The sequence below is a fragment of the Betta splendens genome, chromosome 3, assembly GCF_900634795.4.
Source record: "Betta splendens chromosome 3, fBetSpl5.4, whole genome shotgun sequence".
NCBI lineage: Eukaryota > Metazoa > Chordata > Actinopteri > Anabantiformes > Osphronemidae > Betta > Betta splendens.
In genome coordinates, this window is record NC_040883.2 from 13,053,786 (window position 1) to 13,072,212 (window position 18,427).

The following is an 18,427-nucleotide window of genomic DNA, read 5'->3' on the forward strand; positions in this document are numbered from 1 at the left end:
GAAGCGTTTTACTCCAGCGACTTCCGGCGCGGCGTTCGCGGGCGGTTATGAGCGGTCGCCTGCTTCCTCCTGGTCAGAAATCATCAGGGCTGCTTCCAGCTCACAGGGTCCAATCACTAGCATGAGCGGTGGTGGATCTGGTGGAGAGAGTGTTACTGACACACTGAGGGCTATTTTCAGCTTTGGCACCAAACCAACGGCGCCCGATACAAAGTGGAAAGCCACCAGGCCGGCGGCTTTTCAAAGCAAGGCCTTTGAATCACAAAACACATCCACCGGCTTTGATGGGGCAAATTCCAATTCCGCAGCAGATGGCCCATCTGCTGAACATTCAACGCTGGGCCGCGAACAAGAGCGCAATGTTCTCATGCTGGATTCAAGCGATCCGGCGCTCGTCACCCGCGTCCCACATTGGGGGCGTCCAACCGTAGGAGAGTGCCCTTCTTCCGCGTATGCTAAAGGATCGGCGTCTGAAGAGCGGACTGCGAGTTTAGCTCCAGCGAATCACGGAGGAGCCACCGGAAACCCCCCTGCTGCCGCCCCGCGGGGCTCCGGAGGGTTCCTGCCCCCCTCTCGAGTTGCCACCGACCCTGTCATGCTTTCCTCCTCCACCTTGACCGCTCCTGAGGCGAACAGGGTGGCCGCACATGAATCACCATTACCATCATCATCATCATCATCGTCATCATCATCATCATCATCAAAAGCCCTCTCACACACCACCCACACGTTTGTTGTCCCCACAGAGGCGGATGAGGCGACGTCCAGAGCAGTCGCCCTCACCTTCCCCAAAGACAAGGAGGCCGGTCTGGTCCCCTCTGATCGGGGCAGAACTACGCTTTCTGCCGGGCCCACGGAGAGGACATCTCAGGTAGCACCCATGTCCCCTCGGCAGGACACCACGACGGCCTCTGTGAAGCTCGCCACCACAACTGTAGATCCAACCGCCGCCACCCGAAGCGCTACCACTCGCATGCCTTCCTCCAGCGTGAGCACCACCACCACAGCGCAGCCCGGCCCGGTGACCAGGAGAACCACCACCAGCGCCGCCGCCACCGCCAGGACCCAAACCGGCCGGAGGACGTTCACGCCGCCCGCGCCGAGGACGACCCCCCCCCGAGGCGCCGCCACCACCGTGGTGTCTCCCTTCACCACCACCACGGAGGTCCCGCCACAGCAGTGCAACATCACCGAGCGAATGTGGGTGAAAACAGGTACAGTGAAGGTGCTTCAGTGGCAGCAGCAGGATGAATGAAATAGTGATGGTTCTATTGTTTCTCTCATTGTTCGGCGTCTGTCTTTTCTGTCCTTTTTTGGGTCCGTCTCCATTTCTCTCTTAGTTGTTTCTATCTATGTGAGGAGAAACAGGCTGGACAGCATCCAGAGGCAGAACCTGCGCAGGGGCCTGAGTCAGGGCCTCCGCAAGGCCCTGAACGACACATCCGCACAAGCACAGGTCAGACTGCTGGTCACTAGCTACACCCACACACTCTGGATACTGGTGGGCGACTATTCGAATGACCAGTGGAATAACGTGGAACCCTTGATCTGTATGTCATGTTGTACATCCTGTATGCACCTGTAGATGTCTTTAGATGAACCAACAATGGGGAAAAACACACTGTCAGTCTCACTGAAGCTGGAATCTTAATTTCCTTTTTCGACAACTATTTAGCCAAAATCTTGGACTTGGAGCAGTGAAGGGTTCCTGATTGTGTTCTGACGCTAACTGAGGCGCTTTGAAAGTGCCTGAGTGACTTGGACACTTGCAGTATATAGGTTATGTGAGATTAGATGAGGACAAATATAGAAACGAGGTTGACTGAATGTGTCCCAGAAGGCAGTGGGTGATGTCACACATTTGACTAAAACACCATGTAGATTGGAACAACTTCTCGCGTGTTTGCAAAGACCAGGCTACTATAACAGCGCAAAGGCATCCTGTGCATACACAATGATATTTGTGTGTGTGGATTATCCCTTTGTGGAACCAGTCATGTTCCCCTCTGCGCCAGGAACCATCTCTCTCTCTCTCTCTCTCTCTCTCTCTCTCCCCAATAAGCCTCAAACAGCTCGTCCCAGTGTGTAGCTCCTGGCGACGCCACGCTACGCTCAGATGCTGTCAGAAATAACAGTGCGTATGTTTTCATCCGGCGAACGGTGAGGATTTCCGATCGTGGTTGGATGATGTAAAATCCCTTTTAGGAAATCATCAGCTTGCGTTTGTTTGCAGAGAAATGAAAGAGCGAAGTGGTTTCATTCCACACATAAAGAAATTCTCCTTCCCGGTCTCCAGTCGCTCGAAGTGTTGGGTGAACCTTTGTGTGCATGAGTCCGTGTGTGTGTGTGTGTGTGTGCATAAGTCCGTGCGCGTGTGTGTGTGTGTGTGTGTGTGTGTGTGTGTGTGTGTGTGTGTGTGTGTGTGTGTGTGTGCGTGCCTGTTTACTTGTACAGCTGCTTTGTGACCGTGTTGTATTTCCCAGCGTGGAAGTATCATATAATTGAGAGTGATGCCTGTGTTTGTCCTGCCGTTTGAAGGTCAGCGCTCTCTCACACGCTCTCTCGCTCTGTCGCCTCCGAAGGAGTCTTGCTTCGACTCGTTGTCGCGCGGCTTCCTTTTAGCAGCGCGGCGCTCCTATCCAATTGGAGGCGAGCTGCTGGCAGGGGAAATTGCTTCTGTGTTTAATTATAGGTTATAAATGGTTGGGAGGAGAGCGATGTGCCGAGCTGATGCTAAAAAGATGATGAGAAATAGGCTGAATGAATTGAGCCGCAAAAGACTAAAGCCATTTTGAACCTTAAAAAAAAAAAAAAAGCGATGCTGAACTATTTTTTGCGTCCTCTGGTTCTGTTTCATAGCGTCTAAGCTCTTCTGCTTGGAACCTTTTGAATATCAGAACAGAGATCCGTTGGGTTAATCCGCTGACACTCCCTCACACTCTTTGAGTCTAGTTTGCCCGAAATGCAATCTCTTAATAGCACCTTCACACGGGTGAAGCCTGGGAGGATGGAGTGATGATGAAGTGGCTCTTTTCACAGAGCTCATAACAAGGCTGAATGTGAGGAGGCAGAGTGGCGACTCTCCGCTCCTCTGGCAGCCTGTCGTGGATCCACCTTGTCAGCACCGGCTGTTGGACGGCTTCGGATAACGCCGCTGAAAGGCCGCGCCTCTCACGCACGCGCACCTCATTTCCCTGCGTCTTTCGTTACCACCTTTCCGGTTTCCAGTTCGCCGAACAGTCAAACGAGGCCTTTCACGGGACCCAGGCTTCAGCCGCGTCGCTGTGAGAACGCGGTGCATCGATACCTGGCCTCCTGGATTAGAAGCCAGAGAACATAAGCCTCTTTGTCCCAAACTCCCTGTTTAACAGTCGCTCCCATGCCTCGCTCGGCTCTTCCCAGCAGCCGCCAGTCCCTCCTGGTTTCCTCTCCACATATCTGTATTCCACCACCGCGTTCTCCCATGATCCTTATGGCGCCATCAGTGAGTAGCTGGAGTGCGCTCGGAAGTGCTGCATCAATCCAACACATCTCCATTTAAAATCGTTCGCTATGGCGACTGATCCATACTACCTGCTTTTCCCCGAGGGACCATAAGCTCTAAATTATAAATGTTCCACTACTTTTACAAAATCGATCCTTTAATAAAAGATGTTTACTTTAATTGAATAGTCTGAATTCAAATGTAAGCAAATGGTTTTCATGCCGCGTTCAAATCGATTTACATCAGTGACGACCTGCGAGAAAATAATAAAATGTGTCGACTGTTCAAGAGAGACGAGCAATAACCACCTACAACAAATACACAGTTTGCACACAGTAGCGGCCTCATCTCGACGCCCAATGCCCACGGCGTTTGCGTCAGCGTAATGAAGTGCCTCCTCCAGGAGAGCGAGGCCCGGGACGTCTGCTGATATCGGTTCCTTTCACGTTTCGTGCTGCGGTGTTTATCATTACTGCCTCACAGCAACGGCACGTAGGTTCAAAGCGGCTGCGTAGTTTGCTTGTTCAGATATGTCAGACCCTCCTCATCCTCACTGAAACAGATGAAGCAATGAGTGGATGATGGATAGTTCCTTTGTATATTGTTGTTTTTAGTGGTTTATTTATGTAAGACAAGATGGGGTCATTGTATATTTTGCACATTATGGACTGGATCTTTTTACTATTAAATAGTTTCTTGGTCACAGCACACTTATACACGCCTGAGCCTCACCCAGAGTCCAGGCTTGAGGTTTTTAAGTCTAATTCCGTTCCTCTAATCTCTCCCGTCAGGTGGAGACTGTGTTCGGCTCACCCAATATGACCGTGGCCTATCACGTGACTGGGGGGGACGTGGTCTACCCCCCCTCCGTGGTGCTGGAGGCCTTGGATTCCTACGGCCGCGATAAGCTGATTGCAGACCTGCGGCAGTACCTCCCCATGGTCACGGCCCTGCCCCTGCCGGCTGCGCTGTGGAGACCCGTCCCAGCGTCTGGCTTCCAGCTGAAAACAGGTCAGCTAGTGTTCAGTGAGAGCGAACGTGGAAAATAAGCTGGAAATCAGCTTGGGACTTACTGTTATTCATTCCCGCTGTGATTGTGCACTGGAACAATTTCAGTGGAAACTAGAAAATGGAATCGGCCCCATCAGAGGGGGAAATGATAATCCCGCACTAATAGTCAGGCTGTGAGTTCGGAACCATGATCAATGTTTCAAGCTCATCCTTTTGTCCCCAGTGCTGCAGTTTGTGGGAGCGGGCGACGATTCCCGGTCCTGTCGATTCTCCCAGATGATGGAAGTGAGGCTCGAGAAGGTGTTTTCCGAAGCGCAGGCCAAAGTGTTCAACACAAACAGCAGGCTCTCGGTTCAGGTACGGCAGCGAAGCGTAAGACCCCCAAACGTGGAACTGTGGATGTGATGGATCTGAAATCTGACCCTGTTTCTGGACGGCACCATGTATAATGAACCATCTATCCACTATCTCACATAGAGGTTACAAATGACAATCAGTGCCGTGGGCCCATTAAATATGCTGCAGCATATTAGCACAGACATTACAGCAGCTCCCTTGTACTTTATCACCATGTGGCTGTGCTGATTTGGCAGCTACAAACAGATGCAAAGTTTGTGCAATTTGTGCAAAATTGTCCCATCAGGCTTTTCCTTTTAAACAAGAACTGCTTCTGAGATGCAAATTAATGATGTTTAGGGAGCCAGTGTTTGTATTAATTTTAATGAGACGCATCGTGTTTAAAGCTAATTTGAAGATGGAAGATCTGCGCTCGTTTTCCTTGTTTCCTCATTACGATCCCAAGTGCGTTGCGTGGTCCCAGCCGCCGCAGCCTTCGTGTTTTTCTGTTGGTTTTCCACACAGATGCTGAGTGTCTCCCAGGCGCCAGGCTCTCCTGCCGTGTCGCTGGTCTACACTGTGAGGAATGGCACGGTCTTGCTAAACGGCACCGCTGCCTCCAACCTCCTCGGCCAGCTGTCGGCCGAGCTGGTCGGATACTTCCTCTTCTATCCGCCGCTCATCATTGCGGAGCGTAAGTAAGAATTTGCATTCTGAAGGGTGCCTCTTGGTCAGGGGTAATTCAGCAACCTCACGGGAAGGATTTGTTTTCCACAGCTAATTTGGGTTTGTCTGCTTTTGCTTGTTTCCCAGAGATGAAACACGTTTCCAAAAACAGGCTTGTTTCTCACCTGTGATTTCAGGCCTTTGAGCAAAGAAATAGAAATATTGACATAAAAAGATATAGTGATCGACTTTATTAGCAACAATCAAGACTTGATTCAACTCACCTTGGATATTTTTTTGCAGTCACATTGACTGCATTATTTGAATCAATAAGCCTCACAGACTTTCAGTTTCACTAGAGTCACTTAAATATAGTAGAAGCAAAAAGTACAACCAAGCCTGTGCCTTTCATCTCAGCCTCCTGCGAGGGTCCGCTCGGCCTGGAGTCGTGCTCGGCGATAAACAAATGAAGAGTGACAGGGGATCAGTGGGAGGCTTCACTGCGGTCCCGCCAGAGCCCAAGTGTGGCGCCCGTTTCCATCCGCAGCGTTGCAGGGGAACGATATGTACACGGCTCAGAGCAGATGTACTGTACAGTAGCTGAACACACAGAGAAACTGTTCAATCCACACTTCACACGGTGACGTCCCCCCTGTTCTGTTCCTGATACCTCGCATCGTGTACCCCAGAACCATGTGTGATGAGTCTGAGCCAGCACGTTTTAAGATATAAGTAAAAACCTGTGGCTCTGTGCGTGACCTGAAGCCCGACTCGTGCCTTTGGTTCTGTTTTACACACACACACACACACACACACACACACACACACACACACACACACACACACACACACACACACACACACACACACACAGCTGCCAGGATGCAGGTGACCCACATTCAGCGTGTGCTAGAACAAATCACAGGTCCGCTTGGAGACGAGAACCGGTCGCTGGGCTCTGGGTATGAATGATCAGCCTGCTGCGTGTTACTGGTGTCAGTATCTAGAGGGCAGAATACTGCGTGTGCTGCTTGTTCTCATGTCTTGGCCTGTGCAGCCGTTGTTCACAGTGGACTGTGCAGTGTAATATCGGTACCACACAGCGACGTGCTGCAGTCTGCCCTGTGGCTTTTTACACTGTAATGAAATACCCAGTTTCCGGGACCATTAAACCACCAGGCCCGCACAAAAGCTATGGAAAGTACAATAAAACAACACAACACACTGCACATAGCACAATAACAGAAGCCCAAGCACCTTCTAGATATGATTTTATAGTGTTGTTGGACAAATCAAATAAGTGATATGCATAAAGCAAAGCCCCGCCATGGCCATTGAGCGCCTGCTGTAATTGTCCACTGCGTCTTATTAAAGAACATGAGTGAACACACAGCGACTGGACACTGCTATGTGGCTCATTTATCAGACGTGGGAGGATGTGAGGGCTCCTATCACTTCCTGTACAGTCTGGGGATGCTCCCTCTCCACTGCAGCCATTCGTCTCTGCCCCCCCCCCCCTCTACTGCTCTCCTGGGGAGGCACAGCTCATCCTCACCTATTGACTGAAGCTGCCGCTCATACTACGCCTCCCGCGCAGACAGAGCGTTCATTGTCATGCATAATGTAATCCTATGTAAACAAATGTCTGGCTCATCAAGCTCAAGGATGTTTGAAGACAATCTATAAAAGGAAACTCTGGGTCAAGGAAACAGGATTTGAAGAGGCGCACGCCTGTCCCACTGGAAATGTGCCACCAGTTCGACTTGTGCTCAAACAGAACTAAGCCTGTATCACGTATTAGAGTGGCTTCTTTTCTGGTGTTGGCTCTGCAAGCTCAGGATCACAGCAGGGGCTGATGCTTAAGCCTGGGCATCTTTGTATCATTACTGGATCTTTCAGAGCTCGGCATTGATGGCCCTTTAAAAACCCTCTCCTCTTCATCTTTACTGATTCCAGTGGAGCAGCCGAATCTACCACAGTGGTGCTTGTTGGACCATAATCATCAGAATATAGAACCAAGCTTTGCGTGTTTGATCAAGACCATTTGACCTAGAGGCTGAATCCTGTGAGTTTAGTACAGAGACTCATGTGGAGGACGCGTGGTCCCATCATCAACTAGCCTGCATGCAGTGGTCGGATTCTGAGGGTCATAGAACATGATGGTGTAACGTGTAGAGGAGGGCTCGCGTGCACTATCTCAAATCCCACCTGCTTTGAATGTCACAGGTCATCATCAGTTGCTATGAAGAGCGTGATTCGCCTTTCTGGAGGGCTGGAGGTCGCGTTCCTCTCCTCTTTCTATGGACTAGCTGCGGCACCGAACCTGCTCCACAGCAGGAGAGAACACAGCTCATCACTGACAGACAGCAGCTTTGTTAAAATTAGGCCCGATAGTTTACTCTGTGTTGCGGCTGCATTAAGTTTGAAAGCGAAGACACCCACGGGCAGAGTGATTTGGTTGGGGAGCGTCTGAAGGAGACAGGAGAGTCAGAGGAAGCGTGATGGAGCGGGCGTCAGGGGCCGCGCTCCCTCCGTTTTGTACCGTCGCCATTAGTGATATTACACTCTTCACACGAGGTGTGTGCATATGCTGGCAGCGGCTGCCTTCTCACTTCAAAGACAATTATTGCAGTAAATAATTAACAGTGGGGGGGGGGGGGGGGGGTCTCATACCAACTGGGCTCTGCTCGATTGGCGGATGCTGTGCACTCTCACCACTCGTGCGCCTGCTTGCGCTCCATCGTTCCCGCGGTGCGCGTGGAGGCCAGACTCCCTCGCGCCCCCTCTGCTCTGCAGCCGTGTCTCTCAGGTGAAATACGAGCGGGTCTCGGGTCGCTCGCCGGAAACTACGACCCTCGCGCGTAAAATATGAAATACGGCTTTAATAAAGTTCTGTGGGTGAGTGAGCCTTGTTGAAGTTTCTTGTGTCTTTGCAGCTCTGGAGTATCACAATCTGAACACCTCCATCGCAACCAGAGACCTTTGGGTTATTACAGGTAGGATTATTACAGTTTCTAACGTATTGCTGATGAAGGGCTGTCTCCCAAGACGTTTCACGTGTATAATGATGCAGAATCCATCTGCCGTAATGCAGCAAAACATTATACTTGAGCACGCGCTCCCTCTTCACGGGAATAATTAGACGCACGCGGCTCCTGGACTGTTTGTTGTTCAGTGTTGCTCTCTGGACTTCATTAATGGCTGCATGAGTCGGGCAACAGGAGGGCAGTTCAGGGTGTTTCAGGGCGCCCACGCGGCCTCGGCTTGTATGGATCAAGTTAGTTCAAGGTCATCCCCAGGTAGTGGGATTTCCGCACGCTGAGCAGGATGCACATTAAAGTTCCATTAGGTGATGTTTGTAATGCTCCCCCAGTAACGAGATTCAGACAAACAAAACTTATTACTGTGTTTATCATTAGCTTATGAAGCTCACTTATAGCAGCCTGTCTTTCATAACGGTCAGACACAGAGCAAAAAGCAAAAGAAAATGACCTGCACAGAATCCACAGCTAATAAATAGGAACATGTGGCGCCTATGGTTTGCTCGTCCTGCTCCTGGGCTGCTGAATTTACCATTAGGGTCCGTGAAACAAACATGTATAATTGATTTGTTACAGTCTTACACATCTTTTTGATTTTCATGAAAGCAATATAAATGAACACACATACTGGAATATGAAAGCAGGGAGGACGCTCCCGTGTCTCGCTGTCTCACATGCATCCACGCACAAACAATTCTATTTTGCCTCTATCTGTTATTCTTTTTCTGTGCTGCTCTCGCCAACGTTTTATTCTTCTCTCTTAACAACCATCTGTCCCTTCCCTTTGGTCCGCCTGCATCTGCAGTGATCCAGGATGTGGATAACGCCAGCCTGGAGGCCCAGTACCAAAGCTTTGCTAGTCTAATGGAGCAGCGGCTGGCGGAGCTGTTTGTGTTGGCGAGCCAGCAGGGCACTCGCTTCAGACGAGCCACCACTGTGGGCAGCTACACCGTCCAGGTAAGAAAGCGGCGGGTCGGCCCAGGGAAAAGCACATCTGAGCATCTCTGAGCGAAGAAACAGCAAATCAGAAAATCATTTCTAAGTCTGATTCTGATGTTTTGCCGGAATGCTGCCTGTTAATTACAGGTTTAATGAAAACATTAACCCAGTAGTTTAGTTGGATTCATTCCTTCACAATGAATATTTCATGAGATGTACACATTAATATGCACTTCTGCGCACGCTTGCACCAATGCTTGGTGGTCAGCCCTGATAATTAGGGGAGCTTCACAGCTCATCATCCGCTAATTGCGAAACATGCCAGAGGTTGAAGGTTTTACTAAATAAGAGCGTTTTTTGCTGTCTGTGGTTTGTTCTTCTCCTGAGACTCTGCCCAGACGCGCGAGTTTGTTTTCTTGTTCTGAAAAACAAGCCACTTAATGAACCAGCATCTGATGCTGAGCCGGTTGAAGGTAGCAGGTCATTGCTTTCTTTTTCCCATCAGATGGTGAGCATCCGCAGGGTTTCAGGGCTGAAGAATCCAGCAGAGATGACCTACTACATTCAGCACAATGGCATCGCTTTATCGGGCTCATCAGCCGCCAAGATCCTGAGCACGGTGGATTCTCAGACCATGGCGCTCACACTGGGCTACTTCGTCCAGCTGCAAGCAGAACGTAGGCACCGTCTATCTGACACCCGGACAAATAGACACAAACAGCAGGCGACAGACATGCAAACTAAAACAGGAGCCGTGCTGAGTACGGGAGGAAAAGCTGGAGCAGGGAGAAGGGGAGTCGAAGAAAAGGTTGCCAAATGTCTCTGCTCTCTAATCTCCCTGAAACGCTCCCGGCAGGACGCTGTTTGTTTGGGCTGCAGAGGCGCTCACAGCTAAGAGAGAGGGAGACAGAGGAGAGAGAGAGAGAGAGAGAGAGAGAGAGAGAGAGAGAGAGGGAGACGGAGGAGGAGGAGAGAGAGAGAGAGAGAGAGAGAGAGAGAGAGAGAGAGAGCGAGCATGCTGCATTCACTTATAGATTGTTGCCTACAATAGCTGAATCAGGCTCACTGTATATCAGGTTAAGCTTTATGCAGTGTCACTTGGCGCGGGTGTGATGGATGCTCCTGCTTGTTTTAGCAGGCTGCTGTACTTCCAGTGCACTAATCAATGAACCGGCGGCTGTCATTGCATGTTTACACTCCACTGTGTAATGAAGTGATAATAGTAAAGAAGTGCTGGTCTCTTTTTCAGCTGTGGTCAAGAACCCCCCTAATAACCTTTGGATAATCGCCGCAGTGTTGGCCCCCATCGCCGTGGTAACACTCATTATCATCATAATCACAGCCGTCCTGTGCAGGAAGAATAAGAACGACTTTAAAGCCGATGCCATCGGAAACCTGAACCCCCGAGCTAAGGTATCGCCAGCGTCGTTTTTCTTTACGTGATTGAAAAACACACCTCACATTTGAATTCCCTCTCAAAATGCATCGACAGCTGGATTGAATTTCCTCTTTCTTTTACTGTCAGATGGCGTATCGGCGAGATGTGGGCTATTATCACCAGGTATCTGCCTTCCGCCGTACTCTCTCATTATAAATCTGTGTTTTCATCTTTAGGGCTCAACTGTGACAGAGGAAGGATTCAAATAGGATTTGTGCAAATGTTACTTATGATATAATTTAAAAGCTCCCGCTGTGCTGATGAGAACGATGGATACTGCAGCACTTTGAGTAACAAACCTTTCACGAGGGATGAAAAGCTTATATCGCCTCACCCTCCACAGAGAAAGGCTACTGTGGTGATCTATTTCTCCTTGTTTAGAGTGGAGAAGATTGGACACAGTGTCGACCTCTCCGGTCTGTTTCTGCTCAGCGGTTCATGGTTATACATCGATGTAGATAAAAGAAAATAGGGAGTATTAGACTCAAGGCATCCCACCAGCTTATTTATGGCATTTCACTAGAAAGAAAGTCATAAAAGCTTCTATTTAAACCGCTAAGAGAGTTCTGGAGTGGATATTATTACACACAGCCAAAGTCCAATCCTGGACTAAAAGCTAAGACACGGAAATCTTAAAACCCATGGAGGAGTAGATTGCAGCGACTGCGCCCTGGGAATCCTTCACACTTAATCAGCTGTTTCTAATAAGTAATTTAAAAACCTAGAAGAGGTTTTAAAGTATTGGAAGACACAACATCTAAGATGAAGATCTGGCTCCGCCGCCTTCAAACAACCACTCTAATCAGCCTGTGCGTTTGAGATCAGTTAACCTTGTGGAAGCTGCAGCTGCTCACGCCTGCGCTGCTCACAGAGAGACGATGGATCACGTATTGATTTTGCAGCATGGCTCGTGGCGGCTCGGCCGCACGGAGGCAACGGCGTGTGTCTGACAATTTATGAGACCGCAGCTCGAGCGCTGCTAAATATTTGAGTGCGCGTATGTAGTAGCGGCGTTGAACTCTCACGGTGCCTGCCGCACCTTTCTCCGCTGACGTGGACGTTTTAATAGAGTGTGTAATGTCGCTTCCTCCTCCCTCTTCGCCGCTAATATTCACTAACATTTAACTTCACTGCTATTTTTCTGTGCGAAAGTCTGCAAATCTCAGCCTGTCACCACCCACTGTGAGTCATTCATTTGACAAGAATTTGGAAGAGGATGAGAAAAGGCCTCCCTTAATCCGTAATTATCTGTTTCAAGGCACAGCGGCGCAGTCGTCCCGATTTAGTTCCTTAAGTCGCCTGGACTTCCCCTAAAAAGAGTGTGTAGGTGTCAGGTCTAGTTGGCTGATGCGTATCTCAGCAGTGATTAGCTTCTATCTGCAAAGGTAGTGCAACGCAGTCTTACTCATGCACTGGCCCTGCTCCACTTTCCCTCATCAGCCAGTGCAGGGCTTCGACTACGCCAAGCAGCACCTGGGCCAGCAGGGCGGCGACGAGGAGACGCTGCCCGCCAGTCAGGACACGCTGGTGATGTCCCTCCAGATACGGGATCAGCCGCTGTCGCTGGACAAGGCGCTGCAGCCGGACGGAACCGCCAGCAGGAAAAGCCTCACCGCCGATAAACACAAAGGGTACCGCTCCCTCCGCCGAGTTCACCGCGTCGCGTGGACATGGGGTCACGGGACGCGTCATAACACAGGATGCCTGTTGTTGTTCTGACCTTGATGTCAGCCTGAGTAGTGACAGTGTAGACTTTTAGGAGCTAAGGTTCATGATCTTGGGTTTTAAAAAGCATCTGACATTAAAGAAAAAGAAAAACAATCAATTAATCACTAATTAATGCTGAATATTATTCATAAATTTTCATTTAATATCAAGGTGGCAGAGTGGAAGTATTAGGTAACAGCTGAGGATGTGGACTGTTGGCAGCATCGGTCTCAGCTGTGTTTGTGTCACTTACATGTCAGCCTGACTCAGCAACATGCTTCCGGTGCTGAGTCATGCCAGTGTTCAGAAAAGTGGAAAGCGTCCAGTGCGTGATGGACTTGTTTACACACGTGTGGTGTCTCTGGGTCACGTGTGAACGGACTGGCAGGATGACTAAACATCCGTCCCCACTGTGACAGGGTTCTGTCCTGGTGCTCAGTGCTACGTGATCATTAAACCCGCCCTCAGATGACTCTCTGGTGCCTTTTTGGTAATTAATCGCCGCGTTAAATCGCGTTAAATCGCGTTAAATCATTTAATCGTGTAAAAAGCAAAAAGGCGTAATTCTTCAAACCACTGCAGGATAATTAGATCTTAGAAAACGGATGTGACAATAGGGAATCTATAGACTGCAGCACCTTCAGTAATAATGTTGGAGGGTCCTGAGGCAGCAATTTCTTTACATTTGTTATTTATCAAACCACTGACCTTAAAGGTTTGTAACTTTTTATGAGATTAGTTCTGAGTTTAATTGGGGTTTTACTGGTTTTCAATCAGCTGTAATCTGTACATGATGGTAGTAAAAGTTTAAATGAAAGTTAAGACATTATATATATCGAGCCTTTCCTTTGTTTGAAATGGCATCTGGTCCCAGAATGCTGGTCTTTGCTGAACAAACTTGCTGCTCACTGCTGCAGTGAGAATGGGCCGAATCACTGTTATGTCAGAGACGTGCTTTATGTGAGTTACAGGTGGTTTATGTAACTCAGGAAGCGTAGTACAGTAGAGCATCCTTCCCGCCGTCGTCAAGGACGGCGGCGCCTTCAGGGACATTCAGACACTCCAGCTTTTTAAGGCAGGGTCCGGACCCTGCCTTAAAAAGCTGGAGTGTCTCCGGATCCAGGTGATGGAGCGAGCACTGCACAGGTTTTTTTTTTTGCGTGTCTCATTTGAGTTCATAACTGTGGTGCTCGCTGCAGTGCTGCCGCGGTGAGAGCGGGCGAGGGCAGCCGCCGTTCCGCTGTCTCTCTTATCTTTTTTTACCAGACAATTATGGGATAGACCGTGGAGCTTTGATGTCACTTTCAGCCTCGTGGTCCTCTGAGCAGCCGCTTGATCAGCTCTAATTCCAGCCACAGTGCAGCTGCTGAAAGAACAATTGGACAAAGCAAATGTTTGTCCAATTAATGGAAGAACCAATGTTTTACTACATACACATGAAAAGGATTTAATTGACACTTTATTAAATATTATGCAAAAAAATAATCCTGCACTGTGTTTTGCTGGGCAGCAGCTTGAAAGAGGGAGAGGTGAGGTTGTTAAAGGGAGGGATGACATAATCTGGCTGGGAGCCCAGCTTCCTGAGAGCTCACCGCCTTTCCTGTTGCTATGGTTACTTGCAGCAAGTTGCCGAGCGAGGACGGTTCCGTCATCAGCAACGAATCAGAGCAGCTGAATTCCGGCAGGGGCTTGACGGTGCCGAAAGTCACAGCGCAGCAGAAACTGACAAAGGAGGCAACGCGCAAGCGGGACGGTGAGAGCCACATGCAAATGCTTGACTGATGATTTAACCCTTCACAGACAAGGTCAGGTGTGACGCCCACGCCAAACAAATCTCCTCTCCTGCCGTCCTGCGTGAAATACCTCTGGTTTCAGGTTCTGGAGCACACAGGTACTCTTCAGAGAAATGCACTGCCACTGCAGCTTTTTCTTTATAGCCGGAGAGGTTGCCACTCAGCAGTAAACTGAGATGGACCCGATGAATATGCATGAGACAGACACTGTGCTGACAAGATCTGATGTGTCATAGTAGTAAATACTGTGACTGTCAGAACGCAGATATTATGGATATAAACTATAACATTGCTCACTTGGTGTGTTGGATGCTGACTCGTTTATATAAAGTTCATTAACTCCAACTTCACTTATCTATTTTGCCCACTGCAGCTCAAAGTTCCACATCTGGTGGGCGTGAATTGAATTAGCAGAAGCCAAATAATTGGGTCGAGTTCACCAGATTGTGATTTTCCTAATGGCCGGGTTTGAATAATTCATCCGCTGTGTTAGGAGATGCCAGGACTGGATCCCGCACGTCTGATGTCAGATAAGGCATGAAAGTGCAAAGTCAGTTCCCTTCATCTATCACGGACGCGCGTCGCCACATCCTTGGAAGCCGGAGCGATCCGCGTGATCTATTGTCTCGGTCCAGCCCTTCATTTGCTGACACAAGACGACTGATGTCTGACACGATCCCGCAGTGTCAGACAGTGAGTGAGGGGGGGGGGGGCGGCAGACAGAGAGGCAAAGCAAAGCGTGACAGTTTGCCTTCTTTGGCTGAGGTGTCTGCACTGACTCAGACTAACGTCCCCGCTCTGTTCTCCAGATCCGTACGACACCTCCTCTGGCTCCCTGCAGCTCATTTCCATAAAGCCCGTGGCGGCTCAGCCCAGTTACTCGCACCCTGCATCGTCTGCCCGCAACCAGGAACTAGCCATCGTCAATGGAGAGGTGACGCACGCGCACGCATGTCCTTATAGAGACCCACAAACGACGATCTACCAGCATCTACAGCCTTTCTGTCAGTCATTTTACACTACATTCGATTGAACATGTGATGCTGTTGGGGTTGTTTGCTTGTGTTGCTTGATTGTCCGAGCCGATCACATCATTCTTATATAGTCCTGAAGTCACAGATCAGGTTTTTGAGTATCTTAAAGTCACAGCGGCTGAATGTGGGGCCGGTGTGAGGCTCAGGATCCGTGCAGCCGGTCTCCTCAGCCCCTGATCCGCTGTGCAAGGCTGACTTTACCCAGAAGTCAGTATCTGCATTACTCAGTGCTTTACAATGAGTCTGGACAACAGGCACTTTTTCAAATACTGTAACATTTTAGAGCATATACAAATATTGTAATAAGTAAGTATTTTTATTTTTCAAGTAGTAATGAATAAAATGATTGTGATTGTTGCATAACATCTTATGGTTTAATTTTTTCATTTTTTTTCTAATTGTTCATACACACATGCTTTTTAAAACCAACACAGCAACAAGAACCTCGCGTCTTCATCCGTTCTGACCCTGATCTTCTTTGCGTCCTGTTCTCATTTCCCTCTCTGCAGGTGAACTTGGCTCTGAAGCAGAAGTCAGACATTGAGCACTACAGGAACAAGCTGCGGCTGAAGGCGAAGAGGAAGGGCTATTACGACTTCCCCTCCACCGACGGCAGCGGCAGCGGGCCGGCTCTGGCGCAGAGACTGCGGCACGGCCACGAGAGGGCGGCCGCTGAGCCCGGCAGACCGCCGGAGCCCGACGATGAGCGGGGCTCCACTTACGTCAAGTCTCACAGGAGGTGAGGGTGTGAACACAACGTTTCATCAGATTGTCATCATCCTGTCCTTGCACACGCTGGGACGGGTTTGATGCAAATCCTGAACATCCACGGTGGGTAAGAAAAGAGGATTGGAGAAGTCTGGGTGTCCGGACAGGTCGGTTCTGCGACAGATACACAAGAAGGTGCATGGTACCGAAGGCGAACATAAGGACTTCAGCAGCTGTTTAGTCAACATGTGTGCACGTTGGGCCTTTTGAAAAAGAATCAGATCTCACCTCGCTCATCGGGTCTCACACAGTGAACTGCAGGCAAACGGAAGCTGAAGTGCTTTAAATGAGTAAGCACCAGCCTTGTGATTGCCACTGAATCCACTCCTCACTCTAATTGTCAGGCACTCGCAGGTGGGGCAGGCGGCGGCCTATCGAAGCAGACAGAGCCTGAGCAGTCCCAGTCCTGGAGGAACAGAGATGGACCTGCTCGTTATGAGGGAGAGACCCAGGAGAGGCATCCGCAACAGTGGCTATGACGTGAGTCAGTCAGCCACGGCACCATGCAGTTAGCAGCTAGCGGCTAACGCACGTGTGCGATACACTGTAAGTCACACAGGTCCAGTTGGCACCAGACCGGCGTTCTATCGCACCAGTTCAGACATCAGACAGGTTTTGTTCAGGTGTGGTTTCAAACATACAGCAGAAGGAGGGGAGGGAAGTGGTTCATTCATAATTAAGGGTTAGGATTCATAAGGTCCTGTCGTTTTGATATATAATGCATCTAAGGACGGCTGCTTCATGCCTCCACTCTTTTACTGTTCCATTACGGTTCTGCGCGGCTCCTTTCTGTCGTGAATTCAGAATTCTAGAACGTCAGCTCCCAGTTAATCGAGCCGACCGGTCCTCGTAAAAAAATACGAGTGTGTTAAGAATATTTCTCTGAACTGCCGCTGACCCATGGCAGCAGGAGAACGCTCAGGTGTAACTGTCCGCTGGGGTGGAATGGCTCCCTGGGACACTCACAGGGAAAATGGACGTCATTATACCATCGTTCTCTTTTTCTCATATTGCGAGTCAGATGTTAAATGTGAAAATAGCATTTGTTCTGGAACTATAACACACTGGGGGCTAACGGGCTGCGAGCAATTCCTAATATGATCAATTTCCGAAGCTCGACAAATTGAGATTTTCCAGAGAAATGTCAGTTCCTCTGGCTTTGCGTGTATTGTTTCCGACCCCCGTCGTCACAGTCTGCTGCTCTGTTCTGTGTGGGCAGCTGTTCAGCTTCTACGATATATGGCACAATAGTCCATTACAAGCTACACAGTCCTGTGTCGGAGCTCCGGGTCCTGTTGATTAGAAGGGGACCAGCGTTGCTGCAGGCCGCGCCACTGCAGACGCAAGCCTCTGCCGCCCTGTGTTGAAGGAGGGTCTGATTTATGGGGCGCACGGCGCTACGTCTCCTGTGTCTAGCCTCTATTCACACAGGAAGTAGGGCATCCCGACTCGTATGAATATAACACTGAATATAAGGACTGGATGGATGGAAACAGAGGCTGGCAGAGGGACAGAGAGAAATGAAAAATAGAGGGATTTTGGAACGTGCGGACAAAAGGTATTAGAGGGAGAGAGAAGCAGCAGGTGATTAACGTGAGGCAGTGAATATACAGCACAGAGAGTGCGATAGATGTTTGTGAGCAATGTACAGACGTTTTAGCAGCTAGTAAGAAGTCGGGGGTTCCCTCTCAGGTCACTCTCTGTGTCTCCTAAAGTCAGTGTTGGAGTTGAGTTTTCCATTTGTCCATTCCGCCCTGAGACTGTTTTCGTGCATCTTTAAGACTGAGCCCGAGTTGATCGAGGAGACCAACGTGGACCGACTGATGGGCCCGCGTGGGTGCGTGTACGGCCGGGCCCTGAAAGGCCACTCGGAGACGTCCACGCTGAGCTCGCAGCCGTCCATTGACGAGGTGCGGCAGCAGATGCACCTGCTGCTGGAGGAGGCGTTCAGCCTGGCTTCCGGCGGCCAGTCCACGTCCGGGAGGCACTCGCACCACCCCCACCACCACCACCACCACCCCACCCCTGACCACTACACTCCCGCGCCGCCTCCACTTCCCTACAACGACGTCGTGACCAGCGCTCCAGGAACCATGAGCAGCGGCCGTGGAGGCCTGCAGTGGATCCCGTCCTATGGGGGGGACGTCTACCAGTGCAGTCTGCCTAAACCCGTGAGTCCACGCAACCCGCTGAGCTCCTCTGAGGACCTG

General features: G+C 49.9%; 1 protein-coding gene across 1 annotated transcript in view; it reads left to right on the forward strand.

Moving 5' to 3' along the window:
• kiaa1549lb (KIAA1549-like b) overlaps positions 1–18,427 on the forward strand; it is a 38,172-nt gene that overhangs the window by 15,059 nt on the left and 4,686 nt on the right. The window contains exons 3-18 of the mRNA XM_029145207.3: positions 747–1,214; positions 1,341–1,456; positions 4,276–4,495; positions 4,719–4,852; positions 5,357–5,525; positions 8,434–8,493; positions 9,344–9,495; positions 9,983–10,154; positions 10,727–10,890; positions 11,003–11,038; positions 12,356–12,546; positions 14,245–14,375; positions 15,225–15,349; positions 15,959–16,188; positions 16,562–16,697; positions 17,999–18,388. Of these exons, the coding sequence (XP_029001040.1) occupies positions 747–1,214; positions 1,341–1,456; positions 4,276–4,495; positions 4,719–4,852; positions 5,357–5,525; positions 8,434–8,493; positions 9,344–9,495; positions 9,983–10,154; positions 10,727–10,890; positions 11,003–11,038; positions 12,356–12,546; positions 14,245–14,375; positions 15,225–15,349; positions 15,959–16,188; positions 16,562–16,697; positions 17,999–18,388 (2,894 nt within the window). The remainder of the gene's footprint in view (positions 1–746; positions 1,215–1,340; positions 1,457–4,275; positions 4,496–4,718; positions 4,853–5,356; positions 5,526–8,433; positions 8,494–9,343; positions 9,496–9,982; positions 10,155–10,726; positions 10,891–11,002; positions 11,039–12,355; positions 12,547–14,244; positions 14,376–15,224; positions 15,350–15,958; positions 16,189–16,561; positions 16,698–17,998; positions 18,389–18,427) is intronic.